The 18,134-nt window shown below is 48.5% G+C and overlaps 1 protein-coding gene across 2 annotated transcripts in view; it reads left to right on the top strand.

Moving 5' to 3' along the window:
- tep1 (telomerase-associated protein 1) overlaps positions 1-18,134 on the top strand; it is a 110,949-nt gene that overhangs the window by 63,332 nt on the left and 29,483 nt on the right. The window contains exons 21-33 of one of the 2 annotated variants that reach the window (XM_060897784.1): positions 773-886; positions 1,324-1,441; positions 3,453-3,641; positions 3,736-3,923; positions 4,617-4,758; positions 5,086-5,265; positions 5,364-5,456; positions 7,730-7,862; positions 8,174-8,333; positions 15,357-15,490; positions 15,871-15,959; positions 16,044-16,158; positions 17,990-18,034. In XM_060897784.1, the coding sequence (XP_060753767.1) occupies positions 773-886; positions 1,324-1,441; positions 3,453-3,641; positions 3,736-3,923; positions 4,617-4,758; positions 5,086-5,265; positions 5,364-5,456; positions 7,730-7,862; positions 8,174-8,333; positions 15,357-15,490; positions 15,871-15,959; positions 16,044-16,158; positions 17,990-18,034 (1,700 nt within the window). The remainder of the gene's footprint in view (positions 1-772; positions 887-1,323; positions 1,442-3,452; positions 3,642-3,735; positions 3,924-4,616; positions 4,759-5,085; positions 5,266-5,363; positions 5,457-7,729; positions 7,863-8,173; positions 8,334-15,356; positions 15,491-15,870; positions 15,960-16,043; positions 16,159-17,989; positions 18,035-18,134) is intronic. The other variant, XM_060897785.1, reaches the window with a different exon arrangement.

The raw sequence follows: 18,134 nt of genomic DNA, 5'->3' as shown, positions 1-18,134 counted from the left end.
ATGTGATGCTCCAGAAACTCAATCTGCTCAAAGGAAGGTCAGTTTTATAGCTTCTCTAAAGAGCTCAACTGTTTTCAGCTGTGCTAACATGATTGTACAAGGGTTTTCTAATCATCCATTAGCCTTCTGAGGCAATGAGCAAACACATTGTACCATTAGAACACTGGAGTGAGAGTTGCTGGAAATGGGCCTCTATACACCTATGGAGATATTGCACCAAAAACCACACATTTGCAGCTAGAATAGTCATTTACCACATTAGCAATGTATAGAGTGGATTTCTGATTAGTTTAAAGTGATCTTCATTGAAAAGAACAGTGCTTTTCTTTCAAAAATAAGGACATTTCAAAGTGACCCCAAACTTTTGAACGGTAGTGTACGTTTGGTACTAAATAAAACGACATGCTGTTTTTGGACAATAAGCAAACACGGGGTGTTGTGATGAAGTGGAGATCCTGTTAATATCCTGAAGTTGATTATTTTTCTATAACGGCACATCCTGAAGATTTTGCCATTTGAAAACCATTAAGATTTTTTATTTAATTAAAAAATGAAGCATCATATTTTGTAACATTTTATTGTGGAAAGTCCATGAGACAATTCATTCCTTTTGTATAATTATGCGTCTTTAAAACTGTAAAGCAAAATTTAGATTTTCCCCCTCCTTTCCAGTTGTTAATTATTTTTACAAACATGTAAAAAAAAAAATTTTTTTTTAATGCAACATCAGTTTTGCTGGAAGTTATTGTATTAATGATTCCTTTTTCTTTAGCTCAATGCCTGAGGCTTGGAGAGACGACTTTGCAGCTGAATCTGCGGAAACTGCAGCTAAAATGAATGAACTGAAGGAATGGATCAGGAACAACGACTTCAGAGTGACGGAAAAGTCAGTACAAGATCCGGATTATTTCTAATACTCTGTTTTTTTAAATAAATCTGGTCTGTCGGTTTTATGTACGTTCTCATCTGCTAAACTCTGAGAAAGACACCAGATGAAAATAATTAACTGTAGAAGACGATTTTATTCCTGTACGATGATATTAATACAGCAAAAGTTCAAAAGGAGTTATGATTAGGGCTTTATTTATGCTTTATGAGGTATTATTCGAGATCAGAACGCCTATAGAGTTGTGTTAATGAGTGATTCAAAGTGATATGTAAATGATGTTTAATTTAAATGAGTTTCACAGAAAGTGTTACGATGTTCTTTACTGTTGAATTAAATTTTATTTTGGTATAGCACTTTTAACAGTGGACATTGACGCAAAGCAGCTTGACCGAAATCTGTAAGTTCACTGATTTCTTCTCTCTGTTTCCCTGTAGTTATCCGTGTGAGTGGGGCGGAGTCGTAGACGGAAAAGCATACGTTAAAGCTCTGGAGGATTTTGCAAAAGCTGTGATGGAGGATCTGTGGTCAGCAATACAGACGCTTTTTGTGGAGGTCAGGCATTAAAATAAAAAACAAAACAACTAAATTTAATCGAGTTAAAGATACATTTACTTAATTCTACAATACAGTTTCCAGGTGATTGAGATAAGGCAGTCTGAAACGGAGTAATTTACGTTTATACAACGAGTTTAGTTTTAAACAATGCTTCCTTCACTGGAACAGAGGCCACACCCATTTACTAGACTGACAATCAGAGGCCACACCTCCTGAACTGAAATTAAGTCACACAGGCTAGACCTCTTTAAATGAAATTAAGTCACGGAGGCCACACATCCTTGGATGAAATTAAGACATAAGACACAGCCCTTTTAATGGACTGACAGGCCCAGAGACCACACCTCCTTGAAGTTAAGATAGAGTCCACACCTCTTTAGATGAAATAAACAGGCACCGAGGCCACACCTCTTTTAGATGAAATTAAGACATAAAGGCCACAACCCTTTGAATGGACTGATGGGCCCAGAGGCCACACCTCCTTCAATAAAGTTAAAACGTATAGGCCAAACCTCCTTAGATGAAACTCAGAGGGAGGCCACACCTCCTTAGATGAAACTGAGAGGTAGGCCACACCTCCTTAGATGAAACTGAGAGGGAGGCCACACCTCCTTAGATGAAACTAAGGGAGAAGGAGGCCACACCTCCTTAGAAGAAACTAAGGGAGAAGGAGGCCACACCTCCTTAGAAGAAACTAAGGGAGAGGGAGGCCACACCTCCTTAGAAGAAACTAAGGGAGAGGGAGGCCACACCTCCTTAGAAGAAACTAAGGGAGAGGGAGGCCACACCTCCTCCTTAGAAGAAACTAAGGGAGAGGGAGGCCACACCTCCTCCTTAGAAGAAACTAAGGGAGAGGGAGGCCACACCTCCTCCTTAGAAGAAACTAAGGGAGAGGGAGGCCACACCTCCTCCTTAGAAGAAACTAAGGGAGAGGGAGGCCACACCTCCTCCTTAGAAGAAACTAAGGGAGAGGGAGGCCACACCTCCTCCTTAGAAGAAACTAAGGGAGAGGGAGGCCACACCTCCTCCTTAGAAGAAACTAAGGGAGAGGGAGGCCACACCTCCTCCGATGAAACTAAGGGAGAGGGAGGCCACACCTCCTCAGATGAAACTAGCGGAGGCGGAGGCCACACCTCCTCAGAAGAAACCAGCGGAGGCCACACCTCCTCAGAAGAAACCAGCGGAGGCCACACCTCCTCAGAAGAAACCAGCGGAGGCCACACCTCCTCAGAAGAAACCAGCGGAGGCCACACCTCCTCAGAAGAAACCAGCGGAGGCCACACCTCCTCAGATGAAACTAGCGGAGGCCACACCTCCTCAGATGAAACTAGCGGAGGCGGAGGCCACACCTCCTCAGAAGAAACCAGCGGAGGCCACACCTCCTCAGAAGAAACCAGCGGAGGCCACACCTCCTCAGAAGAAACCAGCGGAGGCCACACCTCCTCAGAAGAAACCAGCGGAGGCCACACCTCCTCAGAAGAAACCAGCGGAGGCCACACCTCCTCAGAAGAAACCAGCGGAGGCCACACCTCCTCAGAAGAAACCAGCGGAGGCCACACCTCCTCAGAAGAAACCAGCGGAGGCCACACCTCCTCAGAAGAAACCAGCGGAGGCCACACCTCCTCAGAAGAAACCAGCGGAGGCCACACCTCCTCAGAAGAAACCAGCGGAGGCCACACCTCCTCAGAAGAAACCAGCGGAGGCCACACCTCCTCAGAAGAAACCAGCGGAGGCCACACCTCTGTAACTGAAATTAAGACACGGAGGCCAGATCACCTTTACTGAGATTGATCGTTATAGTGGCTAAGCTTCTTTGATTGTGATTGACAGGTAGAGAGGCCATACCTCCTTCACTGTGACTGACAGACAGCAAGACGCATGCCCCTTTTACCAGACAGATAGGCACAGAGGCCACGCCTCCTTCACTGTGAAGACTGGCTGTATGATCAGATGACCACCATGTGACCGTCCTCAGAGTTCTTGTTTTCTCTCTTGACCCGATCCTTAGGAATCCGATGAGGTGGATCTGACGGTGGAGATTAAAGAGCAGGAAGTGCACCAGGATGCTCAGCGGCGGCAGTTTTACGGCAGAACGAAGCTGCTTTCAAAGGCAAAACAGAGAATCGAGGAATGTCAGCAGAAAGGCGGGGTTCTGCTGGTGGAGGGCGGGGCTGGCGTCGGCAAAACGGCTTTCATGGTAAGTTTATTTTTTACTCGTTTATGGCATCTGACAGAAATGGACAGAGTCACAGTCCTCTCTCTCTCTCTCTCTCTCTCTCTCTCTCTCTCAGGCTGCGTTGGCTCACACGCTCCAAACTCCAGACAAGATGAAAAAAGTACCGATGTGTGATGTCATATCCTACTCTACAGCTGCTAGCCAATCAGCTTCTGGGGTTGAGCCCCTCCTACGCTGCCTGGTCCAATGGTTGAGGAAGAGGAAGCAGCAGGAGGAGGAGCTTCCTTCCAGCACACCTTACAAGTGAGGGATGTTTACTCTTCTCGGTAGCAGAATGTGTATTTTTGGTAGAACGTATCGGGAGGATTCGCGGTTGCGTTGTGGGAAAATTTTCCGTCATGTAGAATGCGGAAGTGTGAAAATTTCTCATGGAAAATAAAAGGTGAGTGTTCCACCCTGGCAACAAGGAAACCCAGAGTTTTATACCTTTTTTTTTTTAAATAAATTATGTAAAGGGGCGGCACGGTGGTGTAGTGGTTAGCGCTGTCGCCTCACAGCAAGAAGGTCCTGGGTTCGAGCCCCGGGGCCGGCGAGGGCCTTTCTGTGTGGAGTTTGCATGTTCTCCCCGTGTCCGCGTGGGTTTCCTCCGGGTGCTCCGGTTTCCCCCACAGTCCAAAGACATGCAGGTTAGGTTAACTGGTGACTCTAAATTGAGCGTAGGTGTGAATGTGAGTGTGAATGGTTGTCTGTGTCTATGTGTCAGCCCTGTGATGACCTGGCGACTTGTCCAGGGTGTACCCCGCCTTTCGCCCATAGTTAGCTGGGATAGGCTCCAGCTTGCCTGCGACCCTGTAGAAGGATAAAGCGGCTAGAGATAATGAGATGATGATGAGATGAAATTATGTAAAGGAAACAGAATCTGACCTTTACTAGAACCCTGTGGAACTCCGTGTAGTATTTAGAGAAACTGAGAGTAAATGCAATGTTTGTTAACAGAGGTCTGCTGTCGGAGTTACTCTCGCATCTGAAGGAGGTGAAGAAAGGACGATCTCTCGCTTTACTCATCGATGGAGCGGATTTGGTGCACGATGCTACAGGGCAACGAATTTCCGAATGGATACCACAACGCGTTCCTCAGGTAACACGTTCACACAGTAATAGCATTCACACCTATCTAGGGAAATATTATGAAAAGAATAAAAAACTGTGTTGTATTATTGTAAACTAATAAACAACTAGCTGTGTAATGAAGAGGTGCTACTTTTAAGGTGATTGTTTTCCTATCACTGCACGTCCCGAAGTGTTTTATTCTTCTTGAACCACAGCAATTCTCCAACAATTAAAATTTTATTTAAAAAAACAAAAACAAAAAATGACGAGGTTTATTTTTTATGTCTTTAGATTTTAAGTTGTGAAATGTCTCACTATAAACGATCATGAACGTTCTGTTCATCGTACCTCACAGGGTGTGTGCCTGGTCCTGAGCGTCGCTACGGATTCAGTTCTCCACAACATTATGAGCAAAAATAAAAGCTGCACGCTGTTTGCGCTGGGGCCGTTACTGCTGCCGGACCGGAAAGAGATTGTCCAGAAGGAGCTGAGTGTGTACGGGAAGAAACTGAGTGATTCCGCCTTCAATAACCAGGTCTGAGATTACGTTACACATTACAGTGAGTATGCAGAAGTGATGTACTGACATGTTTCTCCTCGTGTGTGTGTGTGTGTGTGTGTGTGTGTGTGCAGCTCCAGATGCTGCTGATGAAGAAGGGAGCTGTGAGTCCACTGTATCTCCGCTTGGCCTGTGAGGAGCTCAGGAACTACGCCTCGTTTGAAAAGGTGATGCTCGTTTCTGTTATCAAAGAATTCTGCACTTTTACACCGTATGGAAAGAACAAACATGACGTCAAGAGCTAAAATCTTCTTTAAAGCAGCTCAGGTTTCATCCTGTGTAGTAACGTGATGCAGAACAATGGACGCAGATCTTTAACTTTCAGTGAATGTCCTGTAACAGGAGGCAGAGAGAGTAATTAGTTATTCGTGAACTTCAAATTTTATTGGTCTCTCACACACAACCGTACACAGTACGACGTGCAGTCAAATGCTTTTTTACGACTGTCCGGTAGAGCCCTGCACTCCCGCGGGAGTCCCGCGGGACCCGACGCAAAGCTGCAGTCCCGCTAACTAAAAACGTGTTTAAAAACTAAGCTGCAGTCCCGCTAACTAAAAATGTGTTTAAAATAAAATTTATAAATTATTAATTTATGTCTATCGTATATAAATTTGTGCTGGATATTTTATCTGGCATTAATAAAAACATTTTAAGATGCCTAAATTTGCGGATGTGGTCTAATCTCGTGTACGTTTCCGATTCCTTTCCGTGTTTGAGATCTCCGATCATGGCAGAAGAGCAGAGCTCCTCTAGTGAAGCTCACAGTGCTTCAGAAGTAAGTGCTGCTTTAAAAAGAGGTACATTTACCGTTAAAAAGTCAAGAGTCCTGAAATCAGACATTTGGAAGTCGTTCTCACTCGTGTACGACGCAGAGGGAAATCGGCTGCCCTTTGCTTGTTGTGATAAGTGCCAAAAGGTTCTGACATACAACGGCCATAAATCAGGTACATCAGGCCTGAATCGCCATGTATGTACTGTCTTAAAAGGACAACAATTCCCCGAGCCAATGACAAGAACTTTCGTGAGAAATAACGCGAACGTCTGCATCATGCGGGATTTGCGGGCGGGAGCGGGACAAAATATGGCAGGCGGGAGCGGGACTGAAAATCATAATTCTTTGCGGGAGTGGGACTGCACAATGCGGGAGCAGGACTGAAAATTCTGTCCCGCGCAGACCTCTACTGTCCGGTGAACACACAATTATCATAAAAACAAACTTTACTAACGTTGGCGTAAAAAAAAAGAGAAGATATATAAAAGCTATAAGGCAGAAAAGCGTGTGAACCGTATGTGGAGTGAAGTGCAGAAGTGCGCAGCTGTAGATGTGATGCAGTGCTGAGGTAGTTGCAGTGAAAAAGCTAACATAATTATTTATAAATATGGGGTATTATGCCGTACATGCGGGCGCTGTACAAACCGATCCAAGCTCTGTATTTATATGTAGGTATTATTAGCGTATATAAATAGTGTATGATGCGCTGCATGTTTGTTTGGCTGTTTTTAATGATTAATGTGGTTTTGTTTGTCTGGCCATGTTAGACTAGCGAAACCATGGCAACTAAAGATAGGACCGCCCACTAGTGACCAGCAGACAGTGACTGGAGGGATGCCAGAAGCAATTTTGATTATTTCTGGTGATAAAATATTAATTTAAACACACCTATGGATTACGAATTACAAATCCTCATCAATGCCATGATGAGTCATGATTATTTTTTTTATTATTGTTTTATTTTATTTATTCATTTTAGCTCATCAGCTGTAGCCAGTGATGGATGGATGATTGATTGATTTGATTGATTGATAGATATTTATTTACTGACACATCATCTACATTTTTTATTTATTTATTTTTTAAATCTCACGGGCCATAGCTTGCTTTTTTTTTTAAGCTCACCAGCCATATCTTATTATTATTATTATTATTATTATTATTTAGGCACGGTGGTGTAGTGGTTAGCACTGTCGCCTCACAGCAAGAAGGTCCTGGGTTCAAGCCCCGTGGCCGGCGAGGGCCTTTCTGTGTGGAGTTTGCATGTTCTCCCCGTGTCCGCGTGGGTTTCCTCCGGGTGCTCCGGTTTCCCCCACAGTCCAAAGACATGCAGGTTAGGTTAACTGGTGACTCTAAATTGAGCGTAGGTGTGAATGTGAGTGTGAATGGTTGTCTGTGTCTATGTGTCAGCCCTGTGATGACCTGGCGACTTGTCCAGGGTGTACCCCGCCTTTCGCCCGTAGTCAGCTGGGATAGGCTCCAGCTCGCCTGCGACCCTGTAGAACAGGATAAAGCGGCTACAGATAATGAGATGAGATGAGAACTCATGATCAGAGAATTTTATTTATTTATTTAATTTTACGATGTGTGATGTTTTTGTCTGCGGCAGCAAAATCCATCAGAAACTCGTACAGTGTGAATCAGGATTAAACCATGTGTCGTTTCCAGATGAAGGAGAACCTGCAGTGTCTCCCCGTGTCTCTGTGTGAACTGATTCAGCACAGTCTGATCAGGCTGCAGGCTCAGTACGGAGGAACAGGACTCAACTGGACCCTGGCTGCTCTGACTGTCAGCTCCACTGGTACGACTGACCACCACCATCATCACTAATACATAATAAACACAATGGTTTAACAGTTGTGGGCAAGTGAACAAGTAAATCACCCAGGTGTTTTGTTCAGGATGGATTTTTGTTCGTCTTTTCTGGTTCACTGTCTCAAGTTCAGGAAGCTTTGAATGAACAGATTTTGGTACCAGCCCCTTACGAGTTATATCTGTACAGTGGACACATTAATATTTAATGTGTTACTTGGTGACTAAACCCAGTTTATAGCTTCATCGCACTCTATTTCCATGGGATTAATAGGTTTTCTGTTGCTCGTCCCTGCACAGGTTTGAAGGACCGAGATCTGCACTTCCTGTTGAACCTGTGCACCGATCTGAGCTCCACACACACTGTGCTGAACTGGCAGGAAGTGATCAAACTCGCCAGGAACCCAAAAACCAGAGTGCCCATGGCCACGTTCTCACAGCTGGCTCGAAGTCTGCACAGGTAAACCTCATGCTGTGAAAAGGTTATGAGTAAGGAATAAACCCGGGCTGTCATGGTGAAATAATGGTTCTTTGTTTGGCGCTGTGGGAGAACCATGAATTAATTGTTGAGCCCTAGGAATGAAAACCCTTTTAGGAATCTGAGAACTACGGAAGCCGAGAGAGGCCCTTCATATAATCCTTTTTTTTTTTTTTTATTCACCTTGTTATCCCGAGATAACGATATAATTAATTCAGGATCTCGAGAAAACAAAACGAGGGTTATGTATATAACCGCGGTTCTATGAGTTTCGGATGACTGCCAGAGGCGGTGCTTTCAGCACATGGATATCCATCACACGAACGTGCAGGTCGAGTAATAGTAACAAAGTCACGTGTGACGTCACCCTGTGACCCCGGCACAAAAGACCGGTGAACCCAGGAAGTGACCTCTTGGCAAATCTTCTCGTGTACACTCCGAGTGACTGCCAAGCTCTAGCGGTCATCCGAAACTCATAGAACCACGGTTATATACATAACCCTCGTTCTATTTCGTTTCTCCTGACCACCAGAGGCGGTGCTTTCAGCACATGGATGACTAATACCAACCAGGTCATGAGGAGTGCCTACCCGTACTCAGTGCTGCTGCGACGGGCCTGGAATGACGGCCGTCGCCACAGGATTATGTGGGATGACATTAAGATGGTAAAACCTGGTGAAGGTGCAGCTGGATGCCCAGGAGGCTGCGCTGCATATGTCTGAAAGGGGTATGCCCTTCAGTGATGCCCATGAGGCCGCCACGCCCCGTGCAGAGTGCGCCCTGACAGCTGGAGGAATCGGGGAGCCACTGTGCCTGTAGGCATGTAATATGGCCTCGACTATCCACTTGGATAGCCCCTGTTTAGAGAGCGCCAGACCCCTCCTCGGCCCTGTGTGGCACAGAAACAGGGCGTTACTCCTACGGAAGCCCTCCGTACGGGACACGTACACCCTGAGGGCGCGAACTGGGCACAAAAGTTCCGACCTCTCACCATGGCCCGCCTCGAACGCCGCAAGGCTAAGGGGCTGGTTGACGAAGGTGGCAGAGAGGATCTTCGGGAGGAAAGAGGGGTTAGGCCACAGAGTGACCCCACTGTCGCCGGAGTGCCACTGCAGGCACTCCCCACTGACTGACAGCGCGTGTAATTCCCCGATGCGCCTCGTCGATGTAATGGCCAGAAGAAAAGCAGTCTTCAGGGAGAGCCATGAAATGTGTGCCGTGAGCAGGGGCTCAAACGGTGCGTCGCAGAGAGCCTGCAGCACCAAGTGAAGATCCCATGTGGGTACCCGGCTCCGTCGGGGGGGTCTCAACCGGAGAGCACCCTTCAAGAAACGTGCCACCAAGGGGTGGGACCCCACGGTCCTTCCCCCAACTCTGGCATGCTGAGCAGAGATGGCAGCTGCATAGACCTTGATGGTGGAAGGAGTAAGACCCTTATCAAACAGAGACTGGAGGAACAGTAGAATGGTCGGCAGGGGGCAGCATGTAGGCTCCTCCCCCCCCCCGAGTCAAGCACCAGTTGGAGAAAAGCCTCCATCTGTTGGCGTAGAGGGCATTGGTGGAGGGTGCCCGAGAGCTTGCAATGGTGTTGACCACTGCTGGCTCACAAAGACCTAGCAGGGGGTCCGGCCCTTCAGCGGCCACACCCAGAGCTGCAGACGGGCTGGATCCAGGTGCCAGATCTGCCCTCCCAGCTGTGATGGCAGGTCCGTCCTCACTGGCAGGCACCAGGGGTCGCCGTTCAGAAGTTGCAACAACTTGGGAAACCACACTCGGCCCGGCCACCGAGGGGCGACAAGCAGCAGCCCGTGGTGGTCCGTCGCAACCCTGTGTAGGGTTGGCACGATCAGTGGCAGAGGGGAGAAGGCATACAGCAGTTGCCTCGGCCAAGCATGCGCCAGCGCGTCCTGGCCCAGGGAGCTGGGGCCGTGGAGGCTGAACCACAGAGGGCAGTGTGTCGACTCCAGGCAGGCAAAGAGGTCCACCTCTACCCTGCCAAAACGTTCCCAGATGGCGAGAACCACCGCTGGGTTGAGTCTCCATTCCCCGGGATCGGGGTCCTGGCGGGACAGCAGATCTGCTGCCCTGTTGGCAGGGCCTGGCAGGTACATGGCACGCAGGCTCAAGAGATGTCGATGGGCCCACCGCAGAAGTTGGCCGGCTACTTCCAAGCACTGGAGGGACTTGGTGCCTCCCTGGTGGTTGATGTAGTACACTACCGTAGCGTTGTCCATCCACACCAGAACGTGTCTGCCGGCCAGGCCTGGGAGGAAGTGCTGTAGGCCGAGGAACACAGCCCGTAGCGCCGGGTGGAGGTGGAGACCGTTGAGCCACCTCTGAAGCGGACGCAAGTCCAGGAGCCCCAGCGGGACCAGAGAGGAGGCTGCCGTAAGCATGCCCAGCAGGCGCTGAAAGGTCTTCAGGGCGAGTGACCTGCCCCGTCCGAAGCAGCCAAGCAGCAGGCGGATGTTGTGGATCCTGGTCTGGGAGGGGGTTGCCATCAACGACCTCGAATCCAGGTGCCTGCCCAAGAAAATCGTCCCCTGGCTGGGCACCAGCGAGCTCTTCTTGTAATTCACCCTGAGCCCCAGCTCTGCGACATGTGAGAGCACAGTCGCGATGTTGGTGTGGGCCTGAGCTGCTGACCGTGAACAGACGAGCCAGTCATCCAGGTAAGGCAGGACACGCAAACCCCGTGCCTGAAGTGGTGCCAATGCCGCTGCCACACCTGGTGAACACACGGGGTGCCAGCGATATCCCAAAGGGCAGAACATTGAACTCGAAAGCCTGGCCCTTGAAGGCAAACCGCAGGAACTGCCTGTGGTGTAGCGCAATGGGGACATGGAAGTAGGCGTCTTTCAGGTCGACAGTGCAAACCAGTCGCCCGCCTGGATGTGGTGTAAGACATCCACTGTACGCAGCATGCGGAATCTCATGGTCTTCAAGTGGGAGTTGAGGGACCTCAGGTCGAGGATCGGGCGGATACCGCCGTCCTTCTTCGGAACCAGAAATACCTGGAGTAGAACCCACCTTGCTGTCTCTGCCTGTCAATGGGAGAGATTGCTCCTTTCTCCAGGAGGGTGGTGATTTCCTGCCGGAGGACGAGGGACTTCCCCGGATGGCTCATGGTGGTGTGTTTGACCCCATGAAAACGTGGCGGTCGGCGGCAGAACTGGATGCGGTAACCTTGGGTGAGGGTCACCAGCACCCAGGGGTCTGGGGTCAACGCTCTCCAGCGTTGGAGCTGTTCGCTGGAAAAGCGGCCGACCGCCGGCGCGCTGATGTCAGCGCCGCCCAGACCGCCCCCGTCGGTCACCAGGGGGGCGACGAGGAGCGGACTGGGTGTAGGGGGCGGCGCCGCGGGTCCGGGAGGTGGTGGGGCGACGAAAGTCATCAACCCGTCTGGTCTCCTGGCGGGTGCGTGGCCGAGACGGAGTCGGTGTGGGCCCCCTGAAGGACTGGGCAGCGTTGCCGTGGTGGTCAACCTGGCGGAGGCCAGCGAACTGCTGTCGCGCCTGGACGACCTGGGCACTCCGGTCCAGGGCTTGTTGAGCGGCCTCGCCAAACAGCTCCCCGGGGACAACAGGGAGAGAGCGCAGCACACGCCGGTCAGGCTTGGCCAGAGGGGACTGCGCCAGCCATATCTGCCGGCGGGCGAGGGTGAGATACGACGTCAGCCGGCCCAGTTCCCGCGACGAGTAGGCAAAGGCCTGGAGAGCCGCGTCGCACAGCTCCGTCGCACAGCTCCCGTGATGCCGCGCTCGTCCCCTCCAGCGTCCGGGCGAAGGCCAGCAGCAGGTGGGACATGGAATTGTCGATACGACCCATCCGTGCCGCCGTGTCGTATCCCTGCACGATGAGGTCGCCAGTCACACAGCATTGAGTGCGGGGGCATCGGGCGTCAGGCTGCAGAGCCTCGTTGGGCGAAAGGACGAGGGCAGCCACGGAGGGCTCAATGTTGGGCATCTGCTGGAGGCCGTAGGTGGGGGCGTCCTGCATTGCTGCCAGGGCCCTGCAGTCACTAGGGAGGTGGGAAAGGCGTCTGGGGTTCGCCCAACACCTCTGTAACTCCTCGATGTATGGGGCCGAGGGCGGAACAGACAATGAGGAAGGCTGTGTGGAGCCTCTGAAAAAAGCGCTCTGATGCTGGGCCACTGGGGGCGTGTCCAAACCCAGACGGGCCAATGCAGCCCTCAGCGTTGGCTGGATGGATGAGCGTCCGCCTTCCGACGCTGCCACGGTGCCATGGCTGGTGGCCTGGGAGCCGGCCGGAGAGGTGGAGTCGTGACCGTCAGACCCACCGCAGTCAAAGCTCTCCGACGCCCGGATCGACAGCTCATCCAGGCCGCGTGCATCAACGGCCGGTGACAGAAGCGGTGGTGATGGCGAACGGTCGGGCTGCCAGGCAGATGGGGTGGCTGCGGGAACACTGCTGCCCTGTGGCGGAGGCTGGAGATTCACCAGCAGGGCCTTCATCTCCTCCAGCTTAGCGGACATCACCTCCACCTTCCGAGCCAAATCGCCCGAGCGCTTCTTTTTCGCCTTGGAAGCGGAGACGCGTGGGGGAGCCCCACGGCGCTTGCTGGGCCCCGCTGCTGCAGCCGGCACCATGTCCTGTCCCCCCGAGGCCCGGGGGATGTCAGACGGAGGATCCATCCGAGCTGGCAGAAGGGAACTTAAAAAAATAGGGCGAGAACACCCCAATAATTAGTAAGTAACACAAAATAAGCAATCAGGCGGCAACGAAAAACGACCGGGCGAACACACCCGTGGTCGGGAAAAAAAATGGTGCGAGGGCCAAAGCGGGAGCACCCGGACCTCGCGAACCCCGAGCCTACTGTCGCGGGTTTAAAAGACAGCCGCAACTAAACAGTCATTCACTAGCGTGAGAAGACATCATACGCCGCTAAACACACAAGACAGCCGGCCCGTGAGCAGGCCGGAGGCAAGGTTACACAAAACAAGGCGGTCGATAATATTAACAAAGATAGGCGCCGTGCGCCACAGAACTGATAAACAGCGGCGAGAAACACCGCTTTAATTTAAATGAATGAAAACCGCTTACCTGAACGAAAACAAGCCGGCCTCCAGCGGCGAGGATACCGCCTCGGAGGGCTAGTCAGCTAACTCCACCGAGCGAGAGCACTCAGCTTAACGGAGTAACAAACAATACGAATACAACACACAAGACAGCCGGCCCGTGAGCAGGCCGGAGGCAAGGCTACACAAAACAAGGTGGTCGATAATATTAACAAGGATAGGCGCTGTGCGCCACAGAACTGATAAACAGCGGCGAGAAACACCGCTTTAATTTAAATGAATGAAAACCGCTTACCTGAACGAAACAAGCCGGCCTCCAGCGGCGAGGACACGCCTCGGAGTGCTAATCAGCTAACTCCACCGAGCGAGAGCACTCAGCTTAACGGAGTAACAAATCAATACGAATATAACGACAAGAGAAAAGGAATTGGTGGACTTAACGCAGTTTCTTGGAGGATGCGTAAGCACAGCCCCAACCCTATGGGTAACGAAACTAACACGGCGCTTTGTCCAAATTCCAATCCAACTCGCAACCTGCAAACGCGAGAAGATGCAAGAGGTCACTTCCTGGGTTCACCGGTCTTTTGTGCCGGGGTCACAGGGTGACGTCACCCAGGTCACATGTGACTTTGTTGTTACTATTACTCGACCTGCACGTTCGTGTGATGGATATCCATGTGCTGAAAGCACCGCCTCTCGCGGTCAGGAGAAACGAAATAGAACCGTTATTCCGAGATCTCGAGAAAACAAAACAATTATTCCGTGATCTCGAGTAAACAGCTGAGAAATGGTTCATTCAGGTGCGCCAAGAGACTTGTGATATGCTGACTTTGGGGCTATTTCTCATTCTGTATAGACGCAACTTTGGTCATTAGAATGTCTGGAATAATCGATCACCTAATAAGGCAATATTTTGATCAGGGGTTGACACAGGGAGAAATTGCATTAAGTCTTTTAATAAGGGATCATTTCAAAATTAGTCCGCGGCACCTCCGCAGAAGACTGGCCCGGCTTCGTCTCTACTGATGGAGATACAGTGATCCAGCTGAGATCATGAAATAATTGTTTTGTTTTCTCGAGATCCTGAATTAATTATGTCGTTATCTCGGGATAACAAGGTGAATAAAAAAAAGGATTATATGAAGGGCCTCTCTCGGCTTCTGTAGAAAACCTTTTAACTATCCAATAAATTCTATATATAAAAAAAAAAAGTTCTCTTCATTTTCAAATCCAAAACCGTTTAAAGGGGAACTGGAGGCAAATTTTTTTTTTTTTTTTTTTTTTTATCACCAAAATTCTATTTATCTCATGCTATTAAGTATAGGAACACGTTTTTGATCGCTATTTTGTCACTGCTATAGCAAGTTTTGAGTGTTTTGAAATATGGACTGATGTATTACATGGCAAGCGATGGCCATAAACGAGATTCGTTAAGACCTGTGCGAGACCTCGTAGGATGGAAGTAATGACCACATTTCAGAGGGAACTAAATTTCACTGATTTTATGAACTCGAAAGGCCGTCTAGCTTTAAGAGTGAACTTGACAAAAAAAAAAAAACCATGGTGCAACATCAAACTGAATTTAAAAGCAAGAGAAAAAAGCTGCGTCTTTAAGTTCAACTTAAAATCCTCAGCAGTAGAGCAGAAGCCACTGTGGGGTGGGACACTGTTCCCAAACCTGGGGGCAGCAAGAGAGAAGGCTCTATTCCCTTTAGTTTTGAGACGTTGAAATGAAATGTTTCAACATTTTAAAAATACTGTAAGCAGTAAGCCATAAAAAATGGAACAAAGTCGATGATCAATATGAGACGACCCGTTTATGCGGAAGTGATCTGTAGGTTTTACTGAGCATCTTCCAGAACCAGCCACAGTTCTTCTGGACACTTTGACCGTCACACTCGCTTCATTTTACACCAAAACCCAGCAGCCTTCATCATTTTTGAAAGGTGTTCTGTCCTGTTGCAGTCTGATCGGGTCGTCTCTGTCTGTGGAACCGGATCAGTCCTTGGTTCTCACCAATCCAGATGTGAAATCAGCGTTTGAGCAACTTTTCCTCTCTGATCCGGACAACAGAACCAGAGCACACGTGATTCTCGCAGGTACCAAACTCGCGTTTACAAAGCTATTATTATTATTACAGGGGTGATAGCGTTCCGGTGCGCCGCGCCGGATTTCCGGCGCGCCATGGCTGGGGGGAAAAAAAAAATAAAAATCTAGTTCGCCCATTGTCCTGTGTCATTCTGAGATGCGCAGATAGACAGTAAAGGGAGAATTCCCTTTACTGTCTATCTGCGCATCTCAGAATGACACAGGACAATGGGCGAACTAGATTTTTTTTTTTTTCCCCAGCTACGGCACGCCGGAAATCCGGCGCACTGCGCCGGAACGCTATCACCCCTGTTGTTATTATTATTATTATTATTATTATTATTGTTGTTGTTGTTGTTGTGATGAAAGTGCGTATGTCTGTTTTTCCTAGCCCACCTGTGGGTGCGGTCAGATCCACACGGACACGACACGTTCCTGCACTGTGACCCGGACGCACTCGCGCAGCTTCCTGCTCACCTGGTCAGTGTCTCTTCCGACTGCCTTCCACACTTCAGCTTTCCCACGATTACAGAAAATCTCACTGCGTTTCTGTTTCATCTCCAGGTGAAATGTGGCCAGTGGGAGGCGATGCACTTCCTGCTTTGCAGCTACTACTTCCTGTATGCTAATGTGCATCATGGACTCCTGCGCAGCCTCATGGAGAATTACGTTCTGTATGGTAGGGATTTAAACCAATCCAACGTTTCTGGAGAGTTTTTTAAGAGTCCTGTATCTCTGCACGTCTTTAACATGGAAAAATTGTAATGTTGTGATTTGTAGAACTAAAATTTATACAACCCCGATTCCAAAAAAGTTGGGACAAAGTACAAATTGTAAATAAAAACGGAATGCAATAATTTACAAATCTCAAAAACTGATATTGTATTCACAATAGAACATAGACAACATATCAAATATCGAAAGTGAGACATTTTGAAATTTCATGCCAAATATTGGCTCATTTGAAATTTCATGACAGCAACACATCTCAAAGTTGGGACAGGGGCAATAAGAGGCTGGAAAAGTTAAAGGTACAAAAAAGGAACAGCTGGAGGACCAAATTGCAACTCATTAGGTCAATTGGCAATAGGTCATTAACATGACTGGGTATAAAAAGAGCATCTTGGAGTGGCAGCGGCTCTCAGAAGTAAAGATGGGAAGAGGATCACCAATCCCCCTAATTCTGCACCGACAAATAGTGGAGCGGTATCAGAAAGGAGTTCGACAGTGTAAAATTGCAAAGAGTTTGAACATATCATCATCTACAGTGTATAATATCATCAAAAGATTCAGAGAATCTGGAAGAATCTCTGTGCGTAAGGGTCAAGGCCGGAAAACCATCCTGGGTGCCCGTGATCTTCGGGCCCTTAGACGGCACTGCATCACATACAGGCATGCTTCTGTATTGGAAATCACAAAATGGGCTCAGGAATATTTCCAGAGAACATTATCTGTGAACACAATTCATCGTGCCATCCGCCGTTGCCAGCTAAAACTCTATAGTTCAAAGAAGAAGCCGTATCTAAACATGATCCAGAAGCGCAGACGTCTTCTCTGGGCCAAGGCTCATTTAAAATGGACTGTGGCAAAGTGGAAAACTGTTCTGTGGTCAGACGAATCAAAATGTGAAGTTCTTTATGGAAATCAGGGACGCCGTGTCATTCGGACTAAAGAGGAGAAGGACGACCCAAGTTGTTATCAGCGCTCAGTTCAGAAGCCTGCATCTCTGATGGTATGGGGTTGCATTAGTGCGTGTGGCATGGGCAGCTTACACATCTGGAAAGACACCATCAATGCTGAAAGGTATATCCAGGTTCTAGAGAAACATATGCTCCCATCCAGACGACGTCTCTTTCAGGGAAGACCTTGCATTTTCCAACATGACAATGCCAAACCACATACTGCATCAATTACAGCATCATGGCTGCGTAGAAGAAGGGTCCGGGTACTGAACTGGCCAGCCTGCAGTCCAGATCTTTCACCCATAGAAAACATTTGGCGCATCATAAAACGGAAGATACGACAAAAAAGACCTAAGACAGTTGAGCAACTAGAATCCTACATTAGACAAGAATGGGTTAACATTCCTATCCCTAAACTTGAGCAACTTGTCTCCTCAGTCCCCAGACGTTTACAGACTGTTGTAAAGAGAAAAGGGGATGTCTCACAGTGGGAAACATGGCCTTGTCCCAACTTTTTTGAGATGTGGTGTTGTCATGAAATTTAAAATCACCTAATTTTTCTCTTTAAATGATGCATTTTCTCAGTTTAAACATTTGATATGTCATCTATGTTCTATTCTGAATAAAATATGGAATTTTGAAACTTCCACATCATTGCATTCCGTTTTTATTTACAATTTGTACTTTGTCCCAACTTTTTTGGAATCGGGGTTGTATTCGGAGACATCCATGTGATCCGGAGCTCCTTTATATCTTCGGTTGTTTACCAGGCCCCGCCCCCTCATTGATTTTGATTTCTTTCTCACCTTTTTTTTTTTTTTAAATTAGAAAAGAGGAATGATGTAGACAAGCCACACTGTCCAGAGGCATTCGGTAAGATCATCCATCTTCTTCATCTCAGCAGATGAGTCCAAGCAGTTTAGCGTCCCTTTTTTTTTTTTAAATAGTGATGTTCACATATTAATAGTTATCA

The sequence above is a fragment of the Neoarius graeffei genome, chromosome 17 (assembly GCF_027579695.1).
Source record: "Neoarius graeffei isolate fNeoGra1 chromosome 17, fNeoGra1.pri, whole genome shotgun sequence".
Taxonomy (NCBI): domain Eukaryota; kingdom Metazoa; phylum Chordata; class Actinopteri; order Siluriformes; family Ariidae; genus Neoarius; species Neoarius graeffei.
Note: the sequence above shows the minus strand (reverse complement) of the source record. Positions and strands in the feature narration are given on the sequence as shown.